This window comes from Ursus maritimus, unplaced genomic scaffold, assembly GCF_017311325.1.
Source record: "Ursus maritimus isolate PB19 unplaced genomic scaffold, ASM1731132v1 scaffold_17, whole genome shotgun sequence".
NCBI lineage: Eukaryota > Metazoa > Chordata > Mammalia > Carnivora > Ursidae > Ursus > Ursus maritimus.
In genome coordinates, this window is record NW_024424119.1 from 38,808,548 (window position 1) to 38,834,817 (window position 26,270).

Genomic DNA, 26,270 nt, shown 5'->3' on the forward strand with positions numbered 1-26,270 from the left:
TATAATATATACTCATGACTTCACTTAACCCTCACAATCTAGGACATAAGTAATATTATACCCATTTTTCTGATGAGGAAACCAAGGCGAGGCTTAAGAGATTAAAATATATAGTAAGTGATGAAAAGATTCAAACCCAGGTTTCTCCAACTCGAAGACCATTATGATACACAGCCTTCCTACTGAGGATACAGCCTTTCTAGAATGATAAAGCCTTGAACTGAAGTCCAAATTTGGAGCCTGCAGGTAAGACAGTGGTACATTATGAATAGAGGGCTCCATGGATTGTCGACAGTTCAAGAAGAACTAAACCACATTCCATAGAGTTCCACTCTATTGTTAACATATTCATTCTGTCCTCAATATTCTTACAGACTGAAAACAATAGGATTTCAAACACACTCTAGTCAAGGCAAGTGAAATTTTAACCAAACAGTATTCAATCTAATTGAATGGCTAAAATGAAACACAGACTGAAGAGGGATTCTAATTAGAACTTCATGCAATGTGAAGGACCTATGAATTTCACAACAAAGAACTCCATTTAGGACAAATATACTCGAGAACTATCTTTACCTTTAAAATCAGTTACACAATAGTTCTTATGTATATGAATCAAGATTCTGAGAGGGTTTCTAATTACTAAATAATAACAGATGCAATTTAAAAAGGTATATAAACAGATCATAAAATGCTTGCCTTCCCTCTCCTTGTTCAACACAACTTAACTTGTGGCAAGAGCTACAAGAGAAAAGACTCAACCATTTACTTAAGCCACAGAAGAACAGTTATGGAAACTAACTACACAAAGATATAAACAAAAAAATGTGCAAAGAGAACAGAAAACAATACTAATGTCCATTAATAGGAGACTAGTTAAAATCTTATGTGGTTTACACATAATTTTACATAAACATTTAAAAGGATGACTTTAAAAAAAGCCTTATATACTGTTAAATGAAAAAAGCATACCACAAATACTGTATTATATGTAAATGTATGTAAATGTAATATGTAAAAATGTATTGCATAAAACTGTATTTATATATATACACATACAAACACACATACATAGAGCAGGTTGTCGACGAATGACAAACTAGGGCGGCAAGATTCCAGGTAATTTTTAACTTCTCTTTATAATGTTCTGTACTACTTGAATCTTTATATTATCATAACTTTATCATTAGAAAAAATAAAAACCATTTTTATTTAAATAAAAGCAAAATTTTATTTCATCCTTGAAACTAAATGGTTCATTTAGATTCACTAGATGATAAAACTGACAAAAAAACATGGAGAGGCCCTTAAAAATTAGCAAATAATTACCAACAGGAGATTACAACTTAATGTTAACGATTATTCTCCAGCACCTGGAGCTTGAGCCCTCAGAGAGGCCTAGATTCAAAGCCTAGTACTAGAAGGGAGACCAGGGTACATCTCAAAACCTCAGTTCCTTTTACAAAATGGAACAATTGCTCCACCTCCTCGGGCTGCTGTGAGGATTAAAGGAGACCAGGTATTCAAAGTGCTCATTGCACTTTGGCACCTGGCACATTGCTCACACCCAGAAGAGAGGCTGATACCGCTATTTACCTTGCTTTCTTACTTACACCATGGTTTGAGGAGGGGAAAAAAGATCTACAAGACATGACGTAAATCTAATCAAACATAACCCTCGCTGAACAAATCACTCTATAAATTTGCGGGTAGAAACAATGCCCCACTTGCCTTTTGCCCTCTCCTGGGGAACACTGTTTTTTGATCAGTGGTCACTTATATTCCCAAAAAGAAAAGGCATCACATCATTTAGACCTCCATGGAGAGAGAAGGGAAGGATTGGAAGACTAACCCATGTTGCTTGAATTCCAAAATAATTACATACTGATCTCATCTGTTCTTCCCTGAGGTGCCTGATGACACAGACACAGTGAGACAACTTCTCTGGAGAGCACCAGTCTTTTTAAAAAGCTGCTCAGAGAACATCTGTGCCCTGTTTAAATCCAGAATAAAATGCTTAATGCCAATTTTTAAATTCCCAGCAAGAAATATAAAAGGCAGTCATGCTTTTCCCCCATATCGTCACATGTGAGTAACAGGAGTTCCTCACTTTACACAACATGTACAGCCCTAAAAAGCGGAATAAACTGAGATAAATTGTATCTTAACTGCACCAAAACAGCGAGATGATTATTAAACCTACACTCAAAAGCTAAAGTGAAAGATGTTAATCACACTGTGTTTCTAAGCGGGCTGGATTTTACCCTCGAACTGTGGACGCAGTGAAGAGCACTGCCCACTCCTCCCTTTCCCTGAGGCTTTAACAACCACCACGATGAGGAGCGCACATTACGTCAGTCGGTCGTTGCAGAGCTACTGCACTAGCAAGACGGAACACACGAGAACCACGGGAGACGCGGCCAGCCTGCTGGGGAGCGGCCATCATGCACACACAGTGATACCTGTTCCAACTGTTCAGGTGTCCACGGGTTATCACCAATAACTCGCTTAGCTGCATAAAAACTCATTCCTGGGGGAGGCTGGGGTATTCCAGAACCTCCCCCACTACTGGAAGAAGAACCCTGTCCTGAAGATGAATTTTGGCGACTCTGGGATTCATTTAACACATATCTGAAAAGGAAAGAGAAATTTAACCTCCCTATTAAAACACATTCATAAACACATACATGCACATTTAACACATTCAGTTATATATTTTTCTGAGAGATTTGTTCCAGAATACTTGAAATTAAAATTTTATCATAAAGAAAAATTCTGAAGATATCTAAAAAAGGGTATTTACATCTTTAGCAAATTAACCATGAGAGTCCATCTGTTCAGCTTAGTTACAAATGAACTATTACGGTTACCAACAATGAATATAAATATTTTGCTCTCAATCTATAAATAACTATTTAAGAGCCACTATGGACCTATTACATCTTGAGTTTTGGGTTGACAAATACGGAGAAAGATTAGTTGATTGTAAGACGGGTTAAAAAAAAAAAAAAACATGACATTATTCTATATCCAAAGCATAGAACATTTTTACAGTCATTCCCATTTCTGTCAAGTTGCAATTCACCTTTAATTCTCCCTATATCCCTGCATTAGAAAACCCACTGAAACCTCCAAACCACTTACCACATAAGTACATAATGCCCCAAAAAGGAAAACAAAATTCAAAAGCACCCAAAGACGAAAAGTCATAACAACTAGCTTTTCCCATTGTATTTTCAAAGTCCTTTGTAGCTACTTATTTATTAATTTCCCATCCTATTTTCATTTTTAGCTTCTATAGATTAAAAATAAGATTTCTGGTTAATTTGTTTTGATCCAGTTAACTTGGTATTTCTCATCTACAAAATGAAAATTTTGAAAAAAATTTAATTCAAGTCCCTTCAAACTCTAAAATTCTATGCTGATGAATTATCAGACTAGATACTAAAATGAAATACCCATTATAATAAAAATTAACAATAACACTTAGATCCTGATGGTATAGTAAATTATTTCACATTACTAATATGCTATATCCATTCAATCTTAAATCCGTCTATTAAAAAAAAACCTATTAAGAAATCACTTTAATATTTTTATAAAAATAAGGCCAATTCCCACTGGTAAGAAAAACTGGACTGAGTACATTTTGTGCCAAAGTTAAATTTGGATTTGGTAAGAAAAACTGGATTGAGGACGTTATGTGCCTAAGTTAAATTTGGATTTCAAAGTTTATTTACCAAAGCCATCATCACCTGCCAATTCTGGCTGCCTCCTGATTTAACAACTATAAAAAGGAGGTTTTCATTTATTTCTAAGTTAAAGCAAGCCTGGTGGCAGTAAGTAAATGAATCAGTAATTACTGAACAGCTAACATTATGCAAAACACTATCCTAAGCACAAGAAAGAAGAATACGAGGAGGTGTAAGATTGAGTCTCTGCCATCTGGAGCAGGTTGAGATAATAACACACGTATGACAGCATTTGACATATTATCACATGACAAAGAAACCACCGAGAAATAAGAAATGATAGGACACATACTAGAAGTGAATAGATAGAGGTGGTGGAAGCATTTCAAGGTCTGGAAAATAAAGCCACCAAACTAGAGGGGTAGGAGGGGAGCAAACTAGAAAGGAAAGAAGTTGTACAGCGTGAACCCTCTTGTGTCTGGATGGGGGGACAGAGGATAGGAGGCTCCACATGCTAAGCTTATAGTACATATTACACTTTTGATAGGGAAGAAACATAATGAAAGCAGCATTTTAGAGAAATATCTCTGGCAGCAAGACAACCTAGAAAATAAGTAGCCTAGAAGCAGATCACAACCTGGGCCACTGTGCAAGGGACCAGAGCTAGATAAAACAGCTCTTGACTCCAAGGAGTCCCCAATCTATTAGGGAAGATGACAGGTCAGCAGTATGATAAAAACACAAAGTGGCAATACAGCTGGATGGTTAGTGTAATAAGGACCCGGAATAGTGTCCTCTGCCAGGGCAAGAAATTTAGTCAGAGACACACACAGCTGACATCTAAGCTAGTTTGAGATGCTTTTTCAAAGCAGCTGCTTTGGCTGTTGTTTTCTTTCTTTCTTCCCTTCTTTTCTGATGGGCAGGCATTCTAAGCAGAGAGAACTGTATTCTCTTAAAACATGAAAGGCAAGGACGTAAGAGCACATGAACTGCATGAGCCTATGTAACGACTGGAAAATAATACCCCAAGGATTTTAAGGGTGATCTGGGTTTTAAAAATCAGGGATCCCTGGGGCACCTGGGTGGCTCGGTCGGTTAAGCAGCCAACTCTTGATTTCGGCTCTGGACATGATCTCAGGGTCATGAGCTCAAGCTCCCCACCCCCACCCCACAGAGGAGTCTGTCCTTCTGCCCTCTCTCTGCCCCTCTTCCCACTCAAGCACAAGTGGGTACTCACTCTATCAAATAAATAAATAATCTTTACAAAAATAAAAAAATAAAATAAATAAAAATCAGGGATACCCCTGGCAGTGTAGAGTTTTGGAGAGGAACAGCGGGTGAGAAAATCGTGACGAGAGCTGAGCAGATGAAACCAGCCCGCAGCGGGCAGCAGGGAGAGTGGTTCCGGGACGCGACAGGGAGCAGAGGGGGGGTATTATGGGACTGGTATTAGCTACAAGGAAAAGGAGAGCTGGAGGCAATTTATAACTGTACACCAACATGGCCAAGAGAATCATCCAGCACGGACAGCAATTAAAGAAAAGGAACTATTTTTATGGGGAAAGACTGATTTCAGCTGGGACAGGCTGAGTCTGAAACCTAAGAGCAGCTCCACACCTGTAAGGTCAAGAGGCAGTGGGGCTGGGGTTTAGAAGAGGTCAGGGCTACAGCAGAAATGAAAATCTGAGACATATCCATTTTCAAGTGAAAGCTGAATCATTTAAAATAGTATTTAACCCCACACAGTGAAAGCAGTCAATAACAAGGTCGTTGGGTTTTTATTTTTGAACCTACCCATAAGGCATCAGAAGGACATCTAGCATGAAGTCCAAAAGCAGCTGCACAGTCTTTGGTTTCTCAGCAAGATTAAACGGAGAAGCTGATTTTGATGATTCAACAGGGTATTTCATGTGAAAAAGGGTTGGTATTAAAAGATGCATTAAGCTGAAAAAACAATTACATTTATTGCAACTACTTTAAAAATAAGGTTTTTATACATGCAAATAACAGACAAAACAAAAATCACATAACAAAAAGTGGCAGGTGTAGCAAGGGCCATGCACTTTCAAAACCACCAATTTACAAAGTCCTAATCTAGGAACTGGCCTAGCTTTCTTTGTTATTGAAAACCCAGTATAGTGAGTGATGACTGCCATTTATAGCCAATCTGGCTCATCACCAAAAACACCGGGGGAAAAAATGTACATAATATGCCCTCAGCATCAGTATCTGACGTTACCAAAGCGATTTTCTATTAAACTTCAGGTATACTTCAACTTATCACATGTTCTTTCGATAATTTTTTTCTTTTCCACGATTAAGATAAAGTTATTCTAAAGCTAAAGAAACTAATAACCGATCATGTTAATATTTTGAATACAAAAATTTCCAATGGGTGAACTTATGTAACACAGCTTTAGTAACTGCTTCTTTCATTACACTGAAAACTTCAAAGAGTGCTTCTACTGTTTATTAATTTTATTTGTAAAGATCCATACTATAGTCTCTCTTTTAGAAATACACGTGCTCTAAAAAACCAAAGTAAAACCTTCATTTAGGTCCACCTTCCCTCCACAGCTCCCACACTCTTCCTGATGCCGCTCACCACGACCAGGCTACGCTACGCAACTTTGAGCCAAATCCGAAACTAAGGGTATTATCCAAACCTTTTCACCCTTTCAATGCCCATGTGAAAATACAAACAAGCGATCTGTTCCTTAAGAAAACTGCTCTACAACTTCCTACCCTCCAAGACAGAAACGTTTTTGATGAAAAGCACTTTGTAACTAACCTGTGCAATCACATGAAATTAGTCTCTTCAAAATAACTGACAAAATAAATGCATCTAGACTGAGAAACACGCTGCTAGTTCTGCACACCTTCCAGCATGCTCGCATCACGAAACCTGATAATCACCAAAACAGTAACACTGAGGTAACACAGAAAATTCAATCATTTGTCAGCCGAAAGAGCTCAAGCCTTCGCATTAGCCTAAAACCAAACGTGTGACTCTACGTTTGCAAGGTAGCTGCTGACGCACGCAGGTGGGAGAGAAGGGAATCGGGGACCCCATACCTGTCCTGCTGTGGCTGAGGCTTCCCTTCCATGGCAGTAAGAAGCGTAGGGGCCAGTTCACACTGTTTGTCCACTGGCAGGCGAGGGTAGCCCATCTTAACATAAATTATAGTAAAATTCTAACACAACGGGAGAAAAGCAAGTGAGCGTGAAGGAAATACTCCAGGATTTCAATGCAAACACACAGTTGATAACTTAGGGAGTTATGTTATATCCAAGAAATCACATTCTCTCTCCATATGCTTATCACCTGTGTATGACAGCTTGATCAACGATATCTCAGGAAGAATTCCAGCCCTACTTACTCAAAACGCTTGCTTTAAGATGGGCTTCATGTGAGAGCGCATGACCTAATCTAAAGCACTCATGCACTCATGCATACATGTATCAAACGTCATGTCTTTTCACTTTAAATACACACAAATTTATCTATCAATTATGCCTCAAGAGAGTTGGGGGGGCGGATAAAACATGCAGATATGCAATTTTCGCTGAAAAGAAAAAGTCACCATTTGGCCTGTCTGAAGCTCCATACTACACGTTAGCATCAGAGCTCTCAGCTTGTTGCACTAAGCCTTTCAAGCGAAGAGGGGAGCACCTGTGAGATCCTAGGCTGCCGCTCCCCAACTGGTTAGTCACTCCAGCCACCCTGGTACGTGGCAGCACTCCGGTTCCTCATTCTGCTAACTGACCAGTGGATGACGAGCCAAGGGAAACGGAGTGCTGGGGGTATTCTTCTATCCCTAGAATCCGTATGAATGCTTCATTTTAAGCAAATTCAAATGAGTATCTGGATCTATGCGTAAGATAAAGATTTGCTTTTCTAACGGATTCTTCACTTTAGAATAGGCTTCATAAGGTTATTCTTTGGAAGACATTCTACTTGGCAGTTTTATCGGCACACAGTGTTTCTATTTGCTTGAACATTCAAGAGATTCAGCCTCAATGCTAGGAACAACAGGGCCACAAAACGATCGTCTGACATCACACGGCGTCCACGTTTTTATATATCTACGTTTCATGAAGATGACAATTTAATAGGAACATTTCTTACCAGGCTCAGTATTCTACTTTTAAAAAGGATACCTTTCTGAATGTATCAGAAACGGACAGTTTTTTAAAATTCAGCTTCCTATCCTTGCCATTTGCCCTTTCTTCTTCTTCTATTATTGCTTATTCATGCCTATGCTGCATAACCCTTTCTTCTCTCTGTTCAGACTGGCCTCGTACAACCTTTTACCAAAGATCAAATCACTCACTGCTTTATCTATCAGCAAACCTGAGTGGTCATTTCACCAGCCTTCCTTTTGCCCAATGTAAACGACCACGCCTTATCCTGCTCCTACCACTTCAGGGGAAAAACTGTGTGTCATTTGAAGAAAAACATCTCCTGTTTCATTTAGAATTAGTCTGAGGTACAATTCTAAACTTGCCCATATACTGATAACATCTACTAAATGTCAGGAGAGAAAACTCACTCTAAGTCAGAAATATTCCAAGAGAACACTCACTGTGACAAAGGAAACTGCAGCAGGGTCCTGGTATTGAACCAATAGTGTTTCTACCGGGAGCTGTATTTTGGGGCGGCTTTTTATACGCTTATTCAGGTGGACCAGCAGTTCCATCACCTAAGACACAGAAAGATACAAACTGAAATTATTGATACCTTTAAAACAAATGCACTTCTCAACCGTTACTTAATTTGATGAATAGCAGCTACTTTGTTCTTTTCAAGGACATAAATGTGACATCCCAGAAAAGGAATTTACAATATCAGCGTCTTGTTCCAAAATGCTGTGTCCCCAAAGCTGGGATCCCATAGGAGTCTATACTGAGGCACAGCCCCCCAGAACCTCTGTGACTGAATGGCTGCAACACACCATGCCACGAACGAATGTCTGTGTCTCCCCCAGACGCATCTGTTGAAGCCCTAATCCCCAGCTGATGGTTTTAGGAGGTACTCGGGTTTCGCTAATGTCATGGGGGTGGAGCCCTCACGACAAGACTGGTGTCTTAATAAGGGGATGAAGGGATCAGAGTCCTGTCTCTCTTCCCCTCATGAGGATGCAGCAGGGAGGCTGCCCTCTGTCAACCAGGAAGGTCCCTCCATGAGGAACCAGACGTGCTGGCACCCTGACCTCAGACTCCCAGCCTCCGGAACGGTGAGAAATAAAGTGTTGTTTAAATCACCCAGTCTGTGGCCTTCTGTTACAGCAGCCCAAATGGACTAAGACACACTGTGAACATGACAACACGAGAAAGAGACAAGATACTGTGGGTTTCCAGAAAAGACAGACTCTGCCAGATCAAGGAGGACTTACGGAGGAAGTGACAGAACACGGAAATCCTGACAAGCAGATGAAGTTCCAAGCAGAGAATCAGTTAGAAGAAGGAACGAAGTCTAAAAGAATGTAACATATTGCATGTGACTGACGCACAGAGTGATAAGAGATAAAAGCAGAGCCCAGATTATAAAAGGACTCAGGTAAAATGCTGGAGAATTTTTACTTTATTCTGAAGATCATCTGATTCTACTAAAGCGCTTTAAGTAGTAACAAGCTTCCTCTCCTTCAAGTGGGAAAAGAGAGAAGAGAGACCTGCAAGTCAATAATTCCTGTGGGTGGAAATCAAAATCCAGAGGCTTATGTCAAATGGCCCCGATCTTACTCTAAGAGTGAGATTATCTTGCTACGAGAGAAGTAAGAAACCGAGCATTGAAAAATAACATTTTATGGGTGCCCGGGTGGCTTAGTCGGATAAGCTTCTGCCTTCGGCTTGCATCGTGATCCCGAGGGTCCTGGGATCGAGCCCCACGTCGGGCTCCCTGCTCAGGGGGGAGCCTGCTTCTCCCTCTCCCTCTGACCCTCCTCCTTGCTTGTGCTCACTCTATCTCAAATAAATAAATAAAATATTTAAAAACAAAAAAAAAAGGAAAGAAAAGAAAGAAAGAAAAGAAAAATAACATTTTAGAAAGCCTCACCTGAGAAAAGGATTTAAGGTATCTGTTCCAGAGGGCCAGGCCTACACTATTCTCCATCATTTCTGAAATGCGTGCTCTAGCCTCAAAGCAAGTATTAAAGAGAGTTATAGTGGGGCACCTGGGTGGTTCAGTCAGTTAAGTGTCTGACTCTTGATTTTGGCTCAGGTCATGATCTCAGGGTGGTGGGATCGAGCCCCATGTGGGGCTCTGTGCTCCGCAGGAAGTCTGCTTGCCCCTTTCCTTTTGCCCCTCCCCCTACTCGTGTGGGTGCTCGGGCACACTCGCGCTCTCTCTCTCTCCCTCTTAAATACATCTTTACAAAAATAGTTGTAAAATAAAAAATGAATAAAATAAAAAAATGAATCATTGAACACTACATTAAAAACTAATGATGTACTCTATGTTGGCTAACTGAACATAATAATAAAAAAAAAATTCTGCACCTGAAAATAATACTACGCTGTATGTTAACTAACTGGAATGTAAATAAAAACTTGAAAAATTAAAAATAAATAAATAAAATAAAATCTTTTTTAAAAAATCTTGATGTGATAGTTACCCAACTTTTGGTGACAGTATTTTCCAGAATCCTAAAACAGGAGCTGTATGGTATCTTGCTTTTTTAAAAAATTATTTTGCTTAATAATTGGCAACAACAAAAGTTCAAATGAATCCAGAGCAATAATGAAATGTGAATTTTAAGAACAACAAATCTATAATCTAAGTCTGTTTAATGAATAATAATGAAACACGTGACATTAATCAGTTTCTGTACAGAACACACTTCTGCATAGCCCTTTGCATTTCCTATCTGATTCTCACAACAACCAGAGAGATGGTACTATCACTCCCATTTCACAGGTGAGGAAGCGGAGGCTCCGGGGACTGAAGTAACTTGTCCAAGACACTGAGCCACCGGGTGGCATAGTAAAGGTCTGACTCCAGAGCCCATCCTTTTAACCTTTCCAACACTGACAGTCGAGCTCAATTCATCCGAAGTGTCTGTCACCGTGAGACAACCTTGGAGCCACTGATACCTTACCGAGTCCTAGAAACTTGCATTACCACACATACTCATCTCAACTTCCTAGCTGTCCAGACCTAAGACACAGCTGACTGACAGGGAAAAGAATCAGGAGGAACCAGGCTCAGAAAACAGCCCTGTTCTGACAATCGAATCTAGGCTGAGTCCTGGAAGGACTCTACGGGAAGTCATTATTAGTGACAGACAATCATGCCCACAATCACACTTTCTTTTTATGATAATTTTTTTACTTTAAATAAATTAATGACTTAATTTTCTTTTAACAATATTAGCATATTAAATATTGATTAATTTCTTTTTTTTTAAGATTTATTTATTTATTTATTTGACAGAGAGAGACAGCCAGTGAGAGAGGGAACACAAGCAGGGGAAGTGGGAGAGGAAGAAGCAGGCTCCTAGCGGTGGAGCCTGATGTGGGGCTCGATCCCGGAACGCCGGGATCACACCCTAAGCCGAAGGCAGATGCTTAACGACTGTGCCACCCAGGCGCCCCTAAATATTGATTAATTTCTTAAGTTTGGTTATCCACTATCAGAAATCCTCTATAAACCCATTAAAAAAAAAAAATCAACTGACCCAACCTTCCCCATGGACAACTAGGTAACTGTTAACCTATCAGCAACCCTACAGAATCACGAGCCTCAGGTATATAGTATTTTGTCTGTATCAGTTCTTACTACTCGTGCATTTATATTCATTTATTAATACGCTTTTTAATTGAAGTATAATGCTTAACTAAAGTGTGCAACTGAGAGTGTGGGGCCCAATAAATTTGCATAAAGTAAACACACTAGAACCACAAAAGCCCTGTCTATATCCCACACCCCTCTGCTCACCAGCCCCTTTTCCCCAAGAGTAACCACTACCCTGACTTCGAACACCATTTTTATTTTTTTTATTTTTTTAAGGTTTTATTTCTTTATTTGAGAGAGAAAGTAAGCAAGAGAGAGCACAAGCTGGGGAAGAGGCAGAGAGAGACAGAGGGGCCGAGGCAGAGGGAGGAGCAGACTGCAGCGCTCGATCCCAGGACCCTGCCGAAGGCAGACGCTTAACCGACTGAGCCACCCAGGTGCCCTCGGGCACCATTTTTAAATTTCTGTAAATGGAACACATAAGATGAACTCATGTGTCTGAATGTTTTATTTGACGTCGTATCTGAGATTCACCCGTGCTGCTGCTCGTAGCGGCAGCTCACTGTCACTGCTCTAGTAATGAAATACCACGATGTATCCACTCTCCTACTGACAGACATGAGATGATCTCCCGTTCGGGCTATTACAAATAATGCTGCTATGAACACTCTCAGACATGCTTTTAGTGCACACAGATACATATTTCTGTTATATATACACTCAGGACTGGATATTCGTCATGGAGCACGCTTATGATAAGCTTTAGAGTATTTCCAAACAGTTTTCCAAAACGGTTATACTAACTTGCACACCTACCAGCAGTCTGCGAGAGCTCCAGTGCAACCTTGTCAGTACGTGGTATGGTCGGTCTTCCATTTCTAGCTAGTCTAATGACAGCCCACAATTTAAAGTTGGCTATAAAGTAGACTTCTACATAACAAACCTCATTTTCCTTAAAATAGCAAATGTACTCTAATGATAAGTCACCAGAGATCTCAAACTTCTATTTCTCTTTCACTCAATCTGTCCACAAATTACCAGCTACCTTGCAGGACATCCTCGTTAAGTCTAATGTGCATCACGACACTGACAGGAACCCAAAAATTACACAACTGAAAATCAATACAAGTTTTCATCAATCACAAAATTTTACATATTGAAACTATTTATACATGAGCTTTCAAAATGCTGCCCACTGGAGTCCCTGTTTCCTCTCCCCAATGCCTGACCTCCTATCACTCCCACCACTGGGTGCGCTGGGTGGCCCTCAGCTCCCTAAAGGCGTCCCACACTGTTCCAGCTCAGGACATCCACACAGGGCCTGCTGTGTCTTAAATGGTCTCCCCATCGCTCTGTCTGGCTACTTCCTACATACCACACAGGCCTTCCTAATGCCCCACATTCAGTTTAAATCAAGTGCTCAAATATATTCTTTCATAGAATCCTTTTCTATCTTGGCATTTATTACAATTTATAACTGGATACTATCTGCCTGATTGTTTAATACCAGTCTCCCCAGCTAGCTGTTTCTTTCATTCACTAGCACGTCCCTAACACCTGGCATATACAGTAGCAAGCACTGAGTATTTGCCGAATGAATGATGAGACAGAAGACGCTACATAAGTAAGCCGAAACCAACTCATGAAGGGCCTTTTATTATACCTTGCTCCCTGAGGGTAACAGAAGGCCACACAGGATTTTTAAATCGGATGGTGACAGGATCCAATATTCAGCAAGGTAGGGTTAACAACCGGCCTGTCAAATACAGTGATGAGAATGCCCTGTTTCTTCCTGCAAACACAACAGACGTTCTTCAAGAAGATTCTTTGTCCAATGAACCCAAATGGGGCCTCAGAATCCCTCTCGGGGCAGACCTCCAAGGAGCCACTGCCACACAATCAGAATGGCCCAAGGGACGAAACCTGCTGACAGCTCTAAGACCTGAAGGTCTAGTATAAATACACCAGACTAACGAACTATTTTAAAAATGAAGGGGGCAAATGTTCCTTGCAGAACATTTAGATTAAAAAAGAAAATCTTCAGAGGCACCTGGACGGCTCAGTCAGTAGAGCATGCAACTCTTGTCACAGTTGTGAGTTCGAGCCCCACACTGGGTGTAGAGATTACTTAAAAATAAAATCTTAAAAAAAAAAAAAGAAAGAAAGAAAGAAAATGTTGGGGCACCTGGGTGGCTCAATCAGTTAAGCGTTTGCCTTGGGTTCAGGTTATGATCCCAGGGTCCTGGGATCGAGCCCTCCCTGCTCATCAGGGAGTCTGCTTGTCCCTCTCCCTCTGCCCCTCCCCCCACCAGCCCGTGCCTTCTCTCGCTCTCTCTCTCAAATAAAAAAATGAATCATTGAACACTACATTAAAAACTAATGATGTACTCTATGTTGGCTAACTGAACATAATAATAATAAAAAAAAAATTCTGCACCTGAAAATACTACGCTGTATGTTAACTAACTGGAATTTAAATAAAAACTTGAAAAATTAAAAATAAACAAAAAGAAAATTAAAAATAAATAAAATAAAATCTTTTTTAAAAAATCTTGATGTGATAGTTACCCAACTTTTGGTGACAGTATTTTCCAGAATCCTAAAACAGGAGCTGTATGGTATCTTGCTTTTTTAAAAAATTATTTTGCTTAATTTTCATAAAGGTTGTATTCAGAGTCTGCCGATGCTAAAGAATATTTTTGCCCCGTTATCACCTGACTTTCATATTGGAATCAAGGGCACGGATTTTAGATCAAGCTTCCACATATTCAGAATAATTATCTCAGTTATATCATCTGGCAATGATGCCAAGTATACAGTTGGTACTAAATGCAGCTGTGCTAAGCATACAAAAGCTACTTTTAAATCACGAAGGCTGGTCCCAGACTCACTCTCCATTTTGAAAGGCCACAATGAGATCATGAACCGAGATTTCAATACTGAGAAGAAAACTCACTTCATAATATATACCCATTTACTCACCATTTAATTCGCCCAACTGTCCCAACATGCTTACCTTTTTGCGTACGCCTTCTTGGGTGCTGGACAGCTTGAGCAAAACAGGAGGAAGGAATTTAGATATAATATTCTGTAACTGTTCATCTGTCTCAGCATGGCCAAGTCGTAAAAAGACCCGTTCAAGCTGATCTATAATACAAGAAGAAAAAAAGGAGAACTTAACAAATCAAACATAACCAAAACTAAGTATTTTTATAGCTTCATCCTTTTTCTGTACTGCAGACCATTCAGTCATGATTAACCACAACTAGCCCTGCATGCAGATGACTCTGACATACTAGGAAACAACACTAAAAAAGGTTTACTAGTTATTTATACTTTCTTACAACTGTCCTGGTCATTTAGCCGCTAGAAGAGAGGAAAGCAAAGCCAAGAATAGCAAAATTCTCTTCCACAGACAGTTACTCCTTTCTTCTACAGGGTTTGTATACTGAGAAGAATACAAAAATGGTGAGGAAATCTTCTAGATCTAGCTAGCAGAGGGAAGGAGCACTTTCATCAGCACCGGGGACAATAACTGTTTGGTGAAGCCACCTTCCTGATGAAGTTTCTCCATAGACAGAACCACCGCCCACTGCTGTGGGGGTTACCTAACCAGAAAGGGAGAGACCAGTTTCACCCGAGAAAAGTCTCCATGAGGGAAACATGTTGAACAGCACCACCATGATGCTCTCAGCAAAACCCAGACTGTGACAAAGTACAGAACAAGTAGCCAGCACATTCCAAGGGAGGGGAGAGGTAGTCACAGGGGAACCTCCAATTGCAAATGCCTGGGTTATTTGATTTTAAGGAACGACTGTTCATTTCTTAGGTGTAATAATGGTATTGTGGTTTATGTTTGTTTTTAAAAGTTCTTATAAAAATTATCACTGGTGATCGAAGGGGCTTCTGGGGGGGGCTAGAAATGCCCTGTATTTGCTCTGGATGATGGTTACAGAGATATATACGTTGACAAAAATTCATCAAGCTCTACACTTTCATACTTTCTACTCTATCATACCTCAGTTTAAAATTTTATTTAAGAGAATCTTTATTTTTTAGAGATCAAGACTAAAATATCTACAGGTGAAATACTATAATTACTGGGATTTACTTGAAATAACCAAGAATGTACTAGAAATTTGCTAAGAGAGTAAATTTCAGATTCTCTCACCACACACACAAAAAAAGATAACTATGTGAGAAGATGTATTAATTAGCTCGACTAATCATTTTACATGTACATATATATCAAATAATCATGTTGTATACCTTAAATATCTACAATTTTTATTTTTTAATATAAATACATAAAGTAATAGCCTCATTTGGGTCCTCATAAAAAATAATAATCAGGGGCGGAGGGGTGAAGAATGGGGAGAGGCCATATAAATGAAACCAAGATTGGCCTCTAATCGATAACTGTTCAAGCTGCAGGACAGATACTGAGAATTTGTACTTTTGTGTATGCTTGATATTTTCCATAATTTTTTAAAGACACACACACACAGGGGCAAGCCATTCTGGCAGCAGCAAGCACACCCTGCACCCAAACCTTGATTTTTAAATACCATTCTCCAAAAAAAGGAATGAGGCTCCTCGAAAAACTGATGGGTTCTGGGGCCGGAGCAGTGAAAAAGCAAGAGGAACCTGAAGCACCTTGTCGTGCTAGAAAGAAAATGGGCCCTGGAGCGCGTCAAAGGTCCAGGAGGCCCCTGAAAGAGTTCCAGTATGGCCAAGGCTGGAATGACTTGAGGAACAAAATAACAGTATTGGATTATAACCCAAAGTATAAAATAAATCTATGTGAATCCATGCTGATGTGAATCAATGAGTAAATGATTAAATTCACTGGGGGAAAAGAAACACATCTTTCTTCTAAAAGAATTCCAAATAATGTATGTAGATAGTTCCCCCTGCAGGAAGTACGGCTTCATTTCTGCCTCCACCCTCTCCAAGAGGGGGCACTAGATTTAGTGACCTTGCTTCCAAAGAACGGAAACAGGAAAAAGGGAAATGTGAACTCTACAGTGAAGACACTTGATAGTAAAATACTACCTTTACCAAGTGATGAAAGTTAACACCATGACTGATGTCACGTGGCTATCATGATCCCAGATAGGATGTGACAAGAAGGGCACCGCACCTCTGTGATGGTCTTTCAAAAGCCCCCAGACCCCCTCAACTAATTATCAGTAAAATGACTAGAAAACCCCTAATTGGAAGAACTTGTACAGGATACCCGGCCAGTACCGCTCAAGGCTGTCAAGATGGTGAAACACAAGGAAAGACTAAGACACTGTCACAGACCAGAGGAGACCGGGAGACAACTAAGGCCCTGGGTTAGATCCTGCAACAGAAGGAGGCCATTAATGGCAAAAAGTGGTGAAATCCAAATAAAGTCTCAAAGTTTAGCTTTTAAGATTAATAATAAAGGAAGAGAAGAGTAAGGAGGAAGAAAGGAGGAAAGGCAGGCAGGATGGCTGTGAGAGTAGCAGACCAGATGGTTCTAAGTGATTCGAAGTGCGGATCGCAGATCCATCTGTAATATTGGTGCCAGTCCCAGGAGGCTCTGCCCCAGAGCCTCACAGATGTCAGGCAGCAAACACTGCCCACAGATTTCAGCTACAGAAACGATGGAGGAATTGTTTTGAGGAAGAAGGCAGAAAGTTAAATTCTTCGTAACAAACTGACCTAGAGAATCTGTACCGAACGATTAAAAAACCCAGTGATATCGGTCTCTTTGGTTTTTCATACAACCGTTCGGTTTCTTCCTACGGATCCCCAGTATAGTGCCTAAACTTTCCTCTCTCCCTCACTAGAAAAGAAAATGTAGCATCCTAAATGCAATAAAAGTGTTGATGATGGGACTATGGCAATGCCAAAAGGGCACCAAACATCATGCGGGGTCCCTCCAAAATGGGCCAATGTACCTACCAGAGGAAGAGTTAAAGCCTCCCACACCCTTCGAGGAGGATCACTGTAACACTCCTATGCCATCTTTACATACACCTTTAAATTAAAGGTAATTAATCATGTTCAAGCTTTATGAAAAGAAATGCAAATAAGTGCTGATAGAATCAAGTACTAAATTTATCAACCTGTCAAAGCTAACAAAATAATAAGTAAAGCGTTAGCAATAGTATGGTCCCTGAATCCTGTTTTGAGAGGCACAGAAAGAATCTGAACTCTGGGGGTGCCTGGGTGGCTCAGTTGGTTAAGCGTCTGCCTTAGGCTTAGGTCATGATCTCAGGGTCCTGGGATCCAGGCCCACTTCTCCCTCTGCCTCCCCTACCCCCTGCTCATTGCTCGTGCTCTCTCTCAAATAAACAAAATCTTTAAAAAAAAAAAAAAAAAACTGAACTCTGTGCCCTTACCCAAACCAGGAAACAACCTCATGAAAGTGACAAGGCAAATCAGGCCTGGGACCCCAAAAGTGTCTATTCAGTAACAAGAAGGATTGTAACCAAAAGTTCTGAAAATTCAAAAGGAATCCAACACTCAAATTCATCTTTCACACAGACTGAGTTTTCAGTTGTAGGAAGCGAGATCCTCTGGGTCATCACACAGTATCTGAGATAATGGCAAACACTACTTCAGAGTCAGAAGCGAGTTCCACCCTCTCCACAACTCCGACATTACTCACTGTACACAAACTTACATCAAATTATTTTCACTTATGAGAAAAAGACATTGCCATAACCTCAGATAATCACTGTTAAGTGTGGAGAACTATTACTTCCTGTTCATAAAACTAACATTATTTTAACCTAAAAACTGGAATATGACATACACTATTTTACAGTTTACCTTTCTTTTTCCTTTTGATTAATACAAGTCCTTTACCAGAAATCTTCGGAGGAATATATGTCTCAGAACTTTTTAGATTTTAGAATGATAATACAGTGTATATACTGTGTATTTCAAATAACCCTATCCATCCCATGGTTCTAGAGCAGTCCCTGTAATCAAATACATTCATACTTCTGTAATGAAACATAGGGGCACTCACACTAAGTGGGATAATCGAAGATTATAAAGAACCACATATCCATTCAGGTCAGGTTTTAAATACCAAAAGAAGAACACTAAAAAAATGTTTGGATACATATAAAATCTTAAATATCTTTCCGTAGCACTCTATAAAAATCTAATTGATAATGGCTGCAGGGAGACTTTGTCTACAGAAGTAGTATAATGTATTTAACTAACCCTCTACTTGTCTTATTACCAGTTTTATAGTACCACAAACAATGCTTCAAAGAACATTCTTATCTATGTATCTGTGCACTTATATGGGTTTCTGTAAGCCAAAGCCCTAAAAATGGAACTGCTGAGTCAAAGGGTAGGCGTGTCATCAAGTTTAATAGATTTTGGAAAAATATCCTTCAAAAGTCTGTGCTACTGAGTAATGCATGAAGTGTTGAATCGCTATATTGTACACCTAAAATTAATGTAACACTGTATGTACTATACCGGAGTTAAAATTAAAAACTTAATTTAAAAAGCCTGTGCTAATTTTTACCACCAGCAGTCTATGCAAGTAGCAATTTCCCCATACCCACTCCTCCACTGAGTAATCGATTTTATAGACTGTAAGTAATCAATCTCAGCTGAATAGGATAGACGAAAAGGGATCACACTATTGTCTTACTCTATACCTATTTTATCACTGAGGTAAAGTATCTTCTTAAATATTTATTGGTCTTTTGTTTTTTTTTCTTTTTTTTTTTTTTAAAGATTTTATTTATTTATTCGACAGAGATAGAGACAGCCAGCGAGAGAGGGAACACAAGCAGGGGGAGTGGGAGAGGAAGAAACAGGCTCATAGCAGAGGAGCCTGATGTGGGGCTCGATCCCACAACGCCGGGATCACGCCCTGAGCCAAAGGCAGACGCTTAACCGCTGTGCCACCCAGGCGCCCCTATTTATTGGTCTTTTGAAATATCTTCAGCAAATTACTCATTATTCTTTTGCGTTGCTGACTTATAAAAGCTTTTATATATTGGGGAAAAAAGTCTCCCCCTATTCTCCCACACATCATACTTTTTTTTCCTAGTATGCCTTTTGACTCTACAGTACTTTCTTTTCATATCTAAGTTTTTAAAATATAAATTTACCCTTCCTTCCTTTTATGGTTTCAGAGCTTCTAGTCATGCTTAGAAATGCCTTTCTTACTCTAAGATTACAAAAAATAGTATATTCTGCAGAAAAGAGTTAACACAGCAGGCCTGAGATGGCTATCCTTAGGAACGCCCGCCTGCCAGGCCGGCCCTTGGCTGGCCTCTGGAAATGGGTTTCAGGAGAGATTCCCCCACTCCCAGAACTGCTAAGAGTAGCTCACTGGGCCTAAACTCTTTGTACGAACAATACTGTTTATGCTGAACACCTGCTTTCCTTCTCAGAATCTGGAATTGTGGTACGTGTTAGGCAGAAGATGCCAACATGACCAGCACTGATTAAAAGCCCTCGGCACTGAGCCTCTAATGAGCAGCTCTGGTAGACAACATGTCACACATGCTGTCACAACTCATTGCTAGAGGGATTAAGCACGTCCTGTGTGACTCCACTGGGAGAAGACTTTTGGAAGTCCGTACCTGGTTTCCTCTGGACTTTGCTCCATGTGCCTTTTCGTTTGCTGATTTTGCTTTTTATCCTTTCGCTGTAATAAATCTTAGACATGACAAATATATGCGGAGTCCTATGAATTCTCCTAACAACTCACTGAACGTGGGGGTGGCCTTGGAGGCCCCCGCCACATATATTTATCTATTTTTTCTTCCTGCTCTTATGATTCTGCTTTCTGCATTCAAGTCTTCAATCTGGCCGGCATTTTTTGGGGGGGGAAGGAAGGAGACCCCATGGATATAAGAAACCTAGCCTTTAGTGAGTTTTTTAAAATCTTTTTCATTGTGAAATAAAACACAAAAATGCACAAAATGGAAGTGTGCAGTTTCATGAATTATTATAAACATCCATGAAACTACCACCCAAGAAAAAAATTTATTTTGAAACCTGTACTATAAAGAAAGGTTTCTACTGAACTCACAGTTGGAGAGGACTGAAAGACTGTTCAACATAAAAAACACAGTGGGTTTTAGGGACTCACCTAAGTTCACAGAGGTAATAAGCAGCAGGGCAAGAACTAGAATGGGGTCTTCTGACCTTCAGTCTACAAAACCTTGCCTACGCTGTGCCACCGTCCGCAACAATGATCCTATTTTCTATAGGGCACTATGCTACACATACATCAGACACAGGGAGCCCTGTTTGAGAGCATCACCAAAAGATCATGTGCCTTTGTCTCATTCAAGTGGTAGTTAAGACAAAATGGAACAATGTACAAAAAGCAAAGGTCAAAAAATGACACTAGAGAAAGCTCACCACTATGAATCGGAAGCTAACACTAAATGTGTCAAGTTGCAACTCACCCTTCCTCCTTCTCCCTGCTCATCGAAATTCTCTCCTCCTTCAAGGCCCAGCACCCTCCTACTTCCACTGTGAAGCATACCTTCCCTAACAAGATCACGCATGCACTCATTCACCCTGTGTCAGGGCCTGGTGGTCATGGATCAGCAGAGTGAAGAAGGAAGAGGCGAGGATGTGGCACAGGTCCGCAGCACTTGTATATGCTAGTTGTATGCTGAAAGTAAGGGAGACAGAGTGCCCAAGACAACAGCATGGAAGGAAAAGGGAAGGAAAATCAAAAAAAGGAAATGATAGGCAGCATACACAAATAGGAAGAAAACGGAAGAAATGGGGTCAGAAGAACTAGGGAAATTAAAAACAGACTAGTCAATGAAAACTGGAAAGAATTTGTTTACCCATATAGAAAAGAAATACCTAAAAATCCCTTGCAGGTAGATTAATGACATATGTAAAAAGTAGAATATTAAAGATTTTAAAGTAAAACTGAGAAGGGAAAGTTAAAACTCAGGCACAAAACATAAAAGACTAATGGGTTAAGATTTAAAAATATCATAAAACACACCATAAAATAAAGATAAGTTATAAATAGCAACGATGTTTTTAGATGAAAAGGACTTGAATACAGAATATTGTAAACATTCCTGCAAATCAAAAAAAAGCAAATTACTCCCAATTTTTTAAATAAAAAAGGATATACACAAGCAATTCAGAGATGAGCCCCACATACCAAATAACACATACAAAGACGTTCGGTCACACCGATCAGGAACATGCAAAATTAACACAGTAAGATACAACACGGCACCTACGCATCAGAAAAACTTTGCAAATCTAACTACCACTGTTGGCAAAGACTGGAAACAAACCAAGAGGCACCTGAGTTCACTGCTGACGGGGTGTATACCAATACAACCTCTGAAAACAAATCTCTAGCAATTCGACGCCAGGGTAACATACCCTAAAGCAGTGCTATTCAAAGTAACCCAGCTGCAAACTGTCACCAGGAAGAAAAAGATAAGGGGGGGCGCCTGGGTGGCATAGCGGTTGGGCATCTGCCTTCGGCTCAGGGCGTGATCCCGGCGTTGTGGGATCGAGCCCCACATCAGGCTCCTCCGCTGGGAGCCTGCTTCTTCCTCTCCCACTCCCCCTGCTTGTGTTCCCTCTCTCGCTGGCTGTCTCTATCCTGTCAAATAAATAAATAAAAATCTTTAAAAAAAAAAAAAAAGAAAAAGATAAGGAACACTCTTCCTTCGTTGAGAACTTCTACTAGGATAAGAAACGTTAAATAAATTAACAATGATAGTTAATTTACATTCTTCCACAGCTCCCTATTTGCAGAAAATAATTCTCCCTTCCTTCGATCATACTTTGTGTAACAGTGTCCTGGAGTTTAAAACTCTCCTAGGGAAAGACAAGCACAAGGAACACCTGTAAGAAACTGATCATACACACAGGGTCAGTAAAAGCAAAAACATGGAAACAATCTAAGTGTCAGTCAATAGGAAAACGGTTAGAGAAATTGTGGCAGGGTCATACAACAGTGAAAATAAACAAGAGTTAAATGTCACACTGACCAACATGACAATACCTAAAAACCTAAGATCAATGAAATTAAGTGTAGAAGGAAATGTACAGTCTGATTCTACCTAGGTGAAGTTTTTAAATGTAACATATACACGGTGCCTATGATATATATACATCACAGGAAGGACAACCTCTGGGCTAGAAGAGAAAGAGGGAAGAAGGAGGAAAAGGGGAGAGAAGAGAAAAAAAGAGAATGAAAGGAAAATTTGGAAGGGGTAACATAGCAAGCTTGAACTGTAGCTCTAATATTTATTTCTTAAATAAAAAAATTTTCGCTAACAGCAAAAAAATGTAAAGATTTGACAAAGATGGGTAGGACATACATAAGTATTTCTTTTTTTTTTTTTTTAAAGATTTTATTTAGTTATGTGACAGAGAGACCGCCAGCAAGAGAGGGAACACAGCAGGGGAGTAGGAGAGGAAGAAGCAGGCTCCCAGCGGAGGAGCCCGATGTGGGACTCGATCCTGGAACGCCGGGATCACGCCCTGAGCCGAAGGCAGATGCTTAATGACTGCACCACCCAAGCGCCCCTACATAAGTATTTCTAAAATCAATCTCTATACTTTCTTCATACTTGAAATCTTTTATTATTTTAAAAAGAATATACACACCATACTAATTTTGTTTTAGGATACAACTACATAAAAGGGGGAAGAAAATACATCAGTAATTTTTCTTCTTTATACTTTCATGTACTTTTCAAATATTCCTCAGTAAAAATACTTTTTTTTTTTTTACAAAAATCTGTTGAAAGAAGGCATGTTTCAAGGATAAAGAAAGAAATTTAAATCACAGAATTTTAAAGCTTAAAAGGAACCATACAGAATATGGAAGGACAAAAATAAGAACATTTACTGGTGGGAATGCAAAATGGTATAGTCACTTTGAAAGACAGTTGGAGGTTCCTTACAAAACTAAAGAGTGTCACCATATGATCCAGCAATTGCACTCCTTCCTATTTACCCAAAGGAGTTGAAAACTTATGTCCACACAAAGACCTGGACAGGGATGTTTACTGCAGCTTTATTCGTAATTGCCAACACTTGGAAGCAACCAAGATGTCTTTCAGTAGGTGAATGGATAAATAAACTGGTACATACAAACGACAGAATATTTTTCAGTGCCAAATAGAAATGAGTTTTCAAGTCATGGAAAAACATGGAGGAACCTTAAAGACACATCACTAAGTGAAAGAGGCCAATCGGAAAAGGCTACATACTGTTTGATTCCAGCTGTATAATATTCTAGAAAAGGCAGAACCATGGAAACAGTAAAAAGATCAATGGTTGCCAGGAAGGAATAGGGAAGGAGGGATGAATATGAGGAGAAGAGAGGATTTTTAGAGCAGTGAAAATACTCTGTATGTTGTTATAATGATGGACATATGTCCAAACCCACACAATACAGAACACCAAGAGTGAGCTGTAATATAAACTATGGACTTCAGGGGATTATGTGTCAATGTGGTTTATCCTTGATTAAAAATGTACCATGCTGGTGAGTGATGCTGATGGGGGAAGCCATGCTACTGGGGGGGTGGGGGGGAGGGGGAGTGAAGGGGAGGATTACATGAGAAATCTCTCTGTGCCTTCTCAATTTTGTTGTAAACCTAAAACTGCTCTAAAAAAGAATAAAGTCGTTTAAAAAAACTTAGTCTCAGGGGCACCTGGGGGGCTGAGTCTGCTGCACGTCCAACTCCTGATTTCGGCTCAGGTCATGATCTTGGGGCCGTGAGATGAGCCCCACACTGGGCTCCACGCTGGGTGTGAAGTCTGCTTAAAATTCTCTCTCCTTCCCCTTCTGCTTGCCACCCCCTGCCGTGTGAGCACACTGTCTCTCTAAAATGAATAAATCTTTAAAAAACAAAACTTAGTCTCAAAAAAAATATCAAAACACTGAAATTCTTTAGTCCCAAAACAAAAAACAATTACCAGTTTAGCTTATGTCAACTATTACATTCATGCAGGAAAAAAGCCTACTAAAAATAAATATATTCATTTAGTTTCCATTAAATATTTCTATAATTCACATTATTCACCTGTCTTTAATTTCTCTATGTAAAGACAAATAGGGACCTTCCTTTCTTCTACCCCTCCCAAAGAAGAAATGACCAGTGAAGGTTTAAGGACTTCACTTCAATGTTAACCACCATTAGGCACTGATATTTCTGAAAACATGTAATTATTCCTGACAAATAAAACTGTCCACACAAATCACTCATTCTTCAGATCACTCCAAAAAAATACAATTTGACTTCTGAGTTAAGGAGGAAAGGCTACTTGCTAGGATTAGAAAAGGCAAACACTGGTTTTTCACTCACATAATCACTGATACAAAAAAAGTTAAAAAAAAAAAGAAGAAAGAAAGAAAACAGCAATATGTCCATTTCCTCAGATGTATCATCTTTTCAGAACAACTTGAACATCAGAACATTTCTTACAAAGTGTGCAAGGCAAGCATACACCACCAAAAAGAATAGGAAAAGTTACTAAATTTAAGGTAGTGGTTATCTCCATATGATGGCATTTCAGAGGATTCTTTTTTGACTTGTTTAATTTTATGTCATTACTAATGTACTTCATGAGCATGAATTACTTGTTTGAATTAAAAAGAGAAAACAGTTATTTCAGGGTAACAGGTTTAGGAATGTTTGCAAGGCTGCCTAAGTTTTCTACAAAGAACGTTATTTTATTCTGAATATGAAAGTAAATTTTGAATTGTTAATCAGGTTAGAGCTTAAGTGGAAGCCGAGATTGAAATGGAAAAGCTGAAAATACCAAGACCACTGCCCCCTGCATCATAAATCAATTCATCACCTAACGCAACAAGGTATTCGGAGAAAGATCTACCAAGTTGCCACAGCAGCACACCCAACTCTACCGGAGTAACCTCACAAGGAGACACCGTCCCTCCTGACATTCACTCTCTTGTGCTTCACAGACACGTGAACACTTTATAGTCACAGAGCAGTGTCACAGGGCCCTTTGAGCCTCAAAGCACTGTGAGGTGGGCAACTGCTGTCTGCATTTATAGATGAAAAACAGGCTCGGGATCTGATTTGCCAAAGGTCACCAAGCTAATAAGACAAAGAATGGTTAAGTTGAACCTTGGGAGGTCTTTACCCTCTAAGTACACACGAGAATGCAGTACCCCCTCTAAAGTCCTATTTATTGAAGTAGGGTAATATTAGCTCCAACCTACAGATACAGAAACAGAGCCTAAAATTCACTACGAATGGTAATTTTTTAAAAAAGAAGAATGTTAAGACTGTAAGGTAGGAAGTGTCAGGGCTTGGGTTCAAACTCCAGGCCAGTCCAACTCCAAACCCAATGTTCCTTCCAGCGTGCTGAACCGCAGCCCTGCTGAGCCGAGAAAGGGGCTGGAAATGATACGAAGGCTCACTGGACAACCACGCACAACAGAGCCAACGTGTGAGGATGGGTCCTGATCCAATTCATACCTTCCTCAGCAATCCAGAAGCGGGACCAAAAAGTCAAGCCTCCCTCGAGTGCCTGGACGTAGGAGAATAAAGCCAGTGGCCAGGGCATGGGCATCTTTAGCCTTCTCTATGAAACGGAATCAGAAGAAGCTGGTCTGAAGAAAGGACGAGCACAAAGGCACAGGGAGCAGCTGGAAGAACTAGATGATTTCTAGTTCGTGAAGGCCCCTCTTGTTTCCATAAAACTCCCTAAAATAAGTGCCCTGCTTTTGCTTAAGCCAGCTTACAACTGGGTCCAAACACAAGCAGAAGGTCTTTGCCAAAGGGGATAAAAAAAGAAGTACTTCTATCCAAGTACAGTAAAAAAAAAAAAAAAAAAAAAAAAAAAAAAAAAAA

General features: G+C 39.9%; 1 protein-coding gene across 1 annotated transcript in view; it reads right to left on the bottom strand.

The window, feature by feature from the left end:
* The window catches only part of ECPAS (Ecm29 proteasome adaptor and scaffold), a 94,117-nt gene that overhangs the window by 56,407 nt on the left and 11,440 nt on the right, over nt 1-26,270 (bottom strand). The window contains exons 2-6 of the mRNA XM_040631705.1: nt 14,441-14,571; nt 8,279-8,395; nt 6,768-6,886; nt 5,487-5,636; nt 2,463-2,631 (exon numbers count right to left, since the gene is read on the bottom strand). Coding sequence (XP_040487639.1) covers nt 2,463-2,631; nt 5,487-5,636; nt 6,768-6,886; nt 8,279-8,395; nt 14,441-14,571 — 686 coding nt within the window. The remainder of the gene's footprint in view (nt 1-2,462; nt 2,632-5,486; nt 5,637-6,767; nt 6,887-8,278; nt 8,396-14,440; nt 14,572-26,270) is intronic.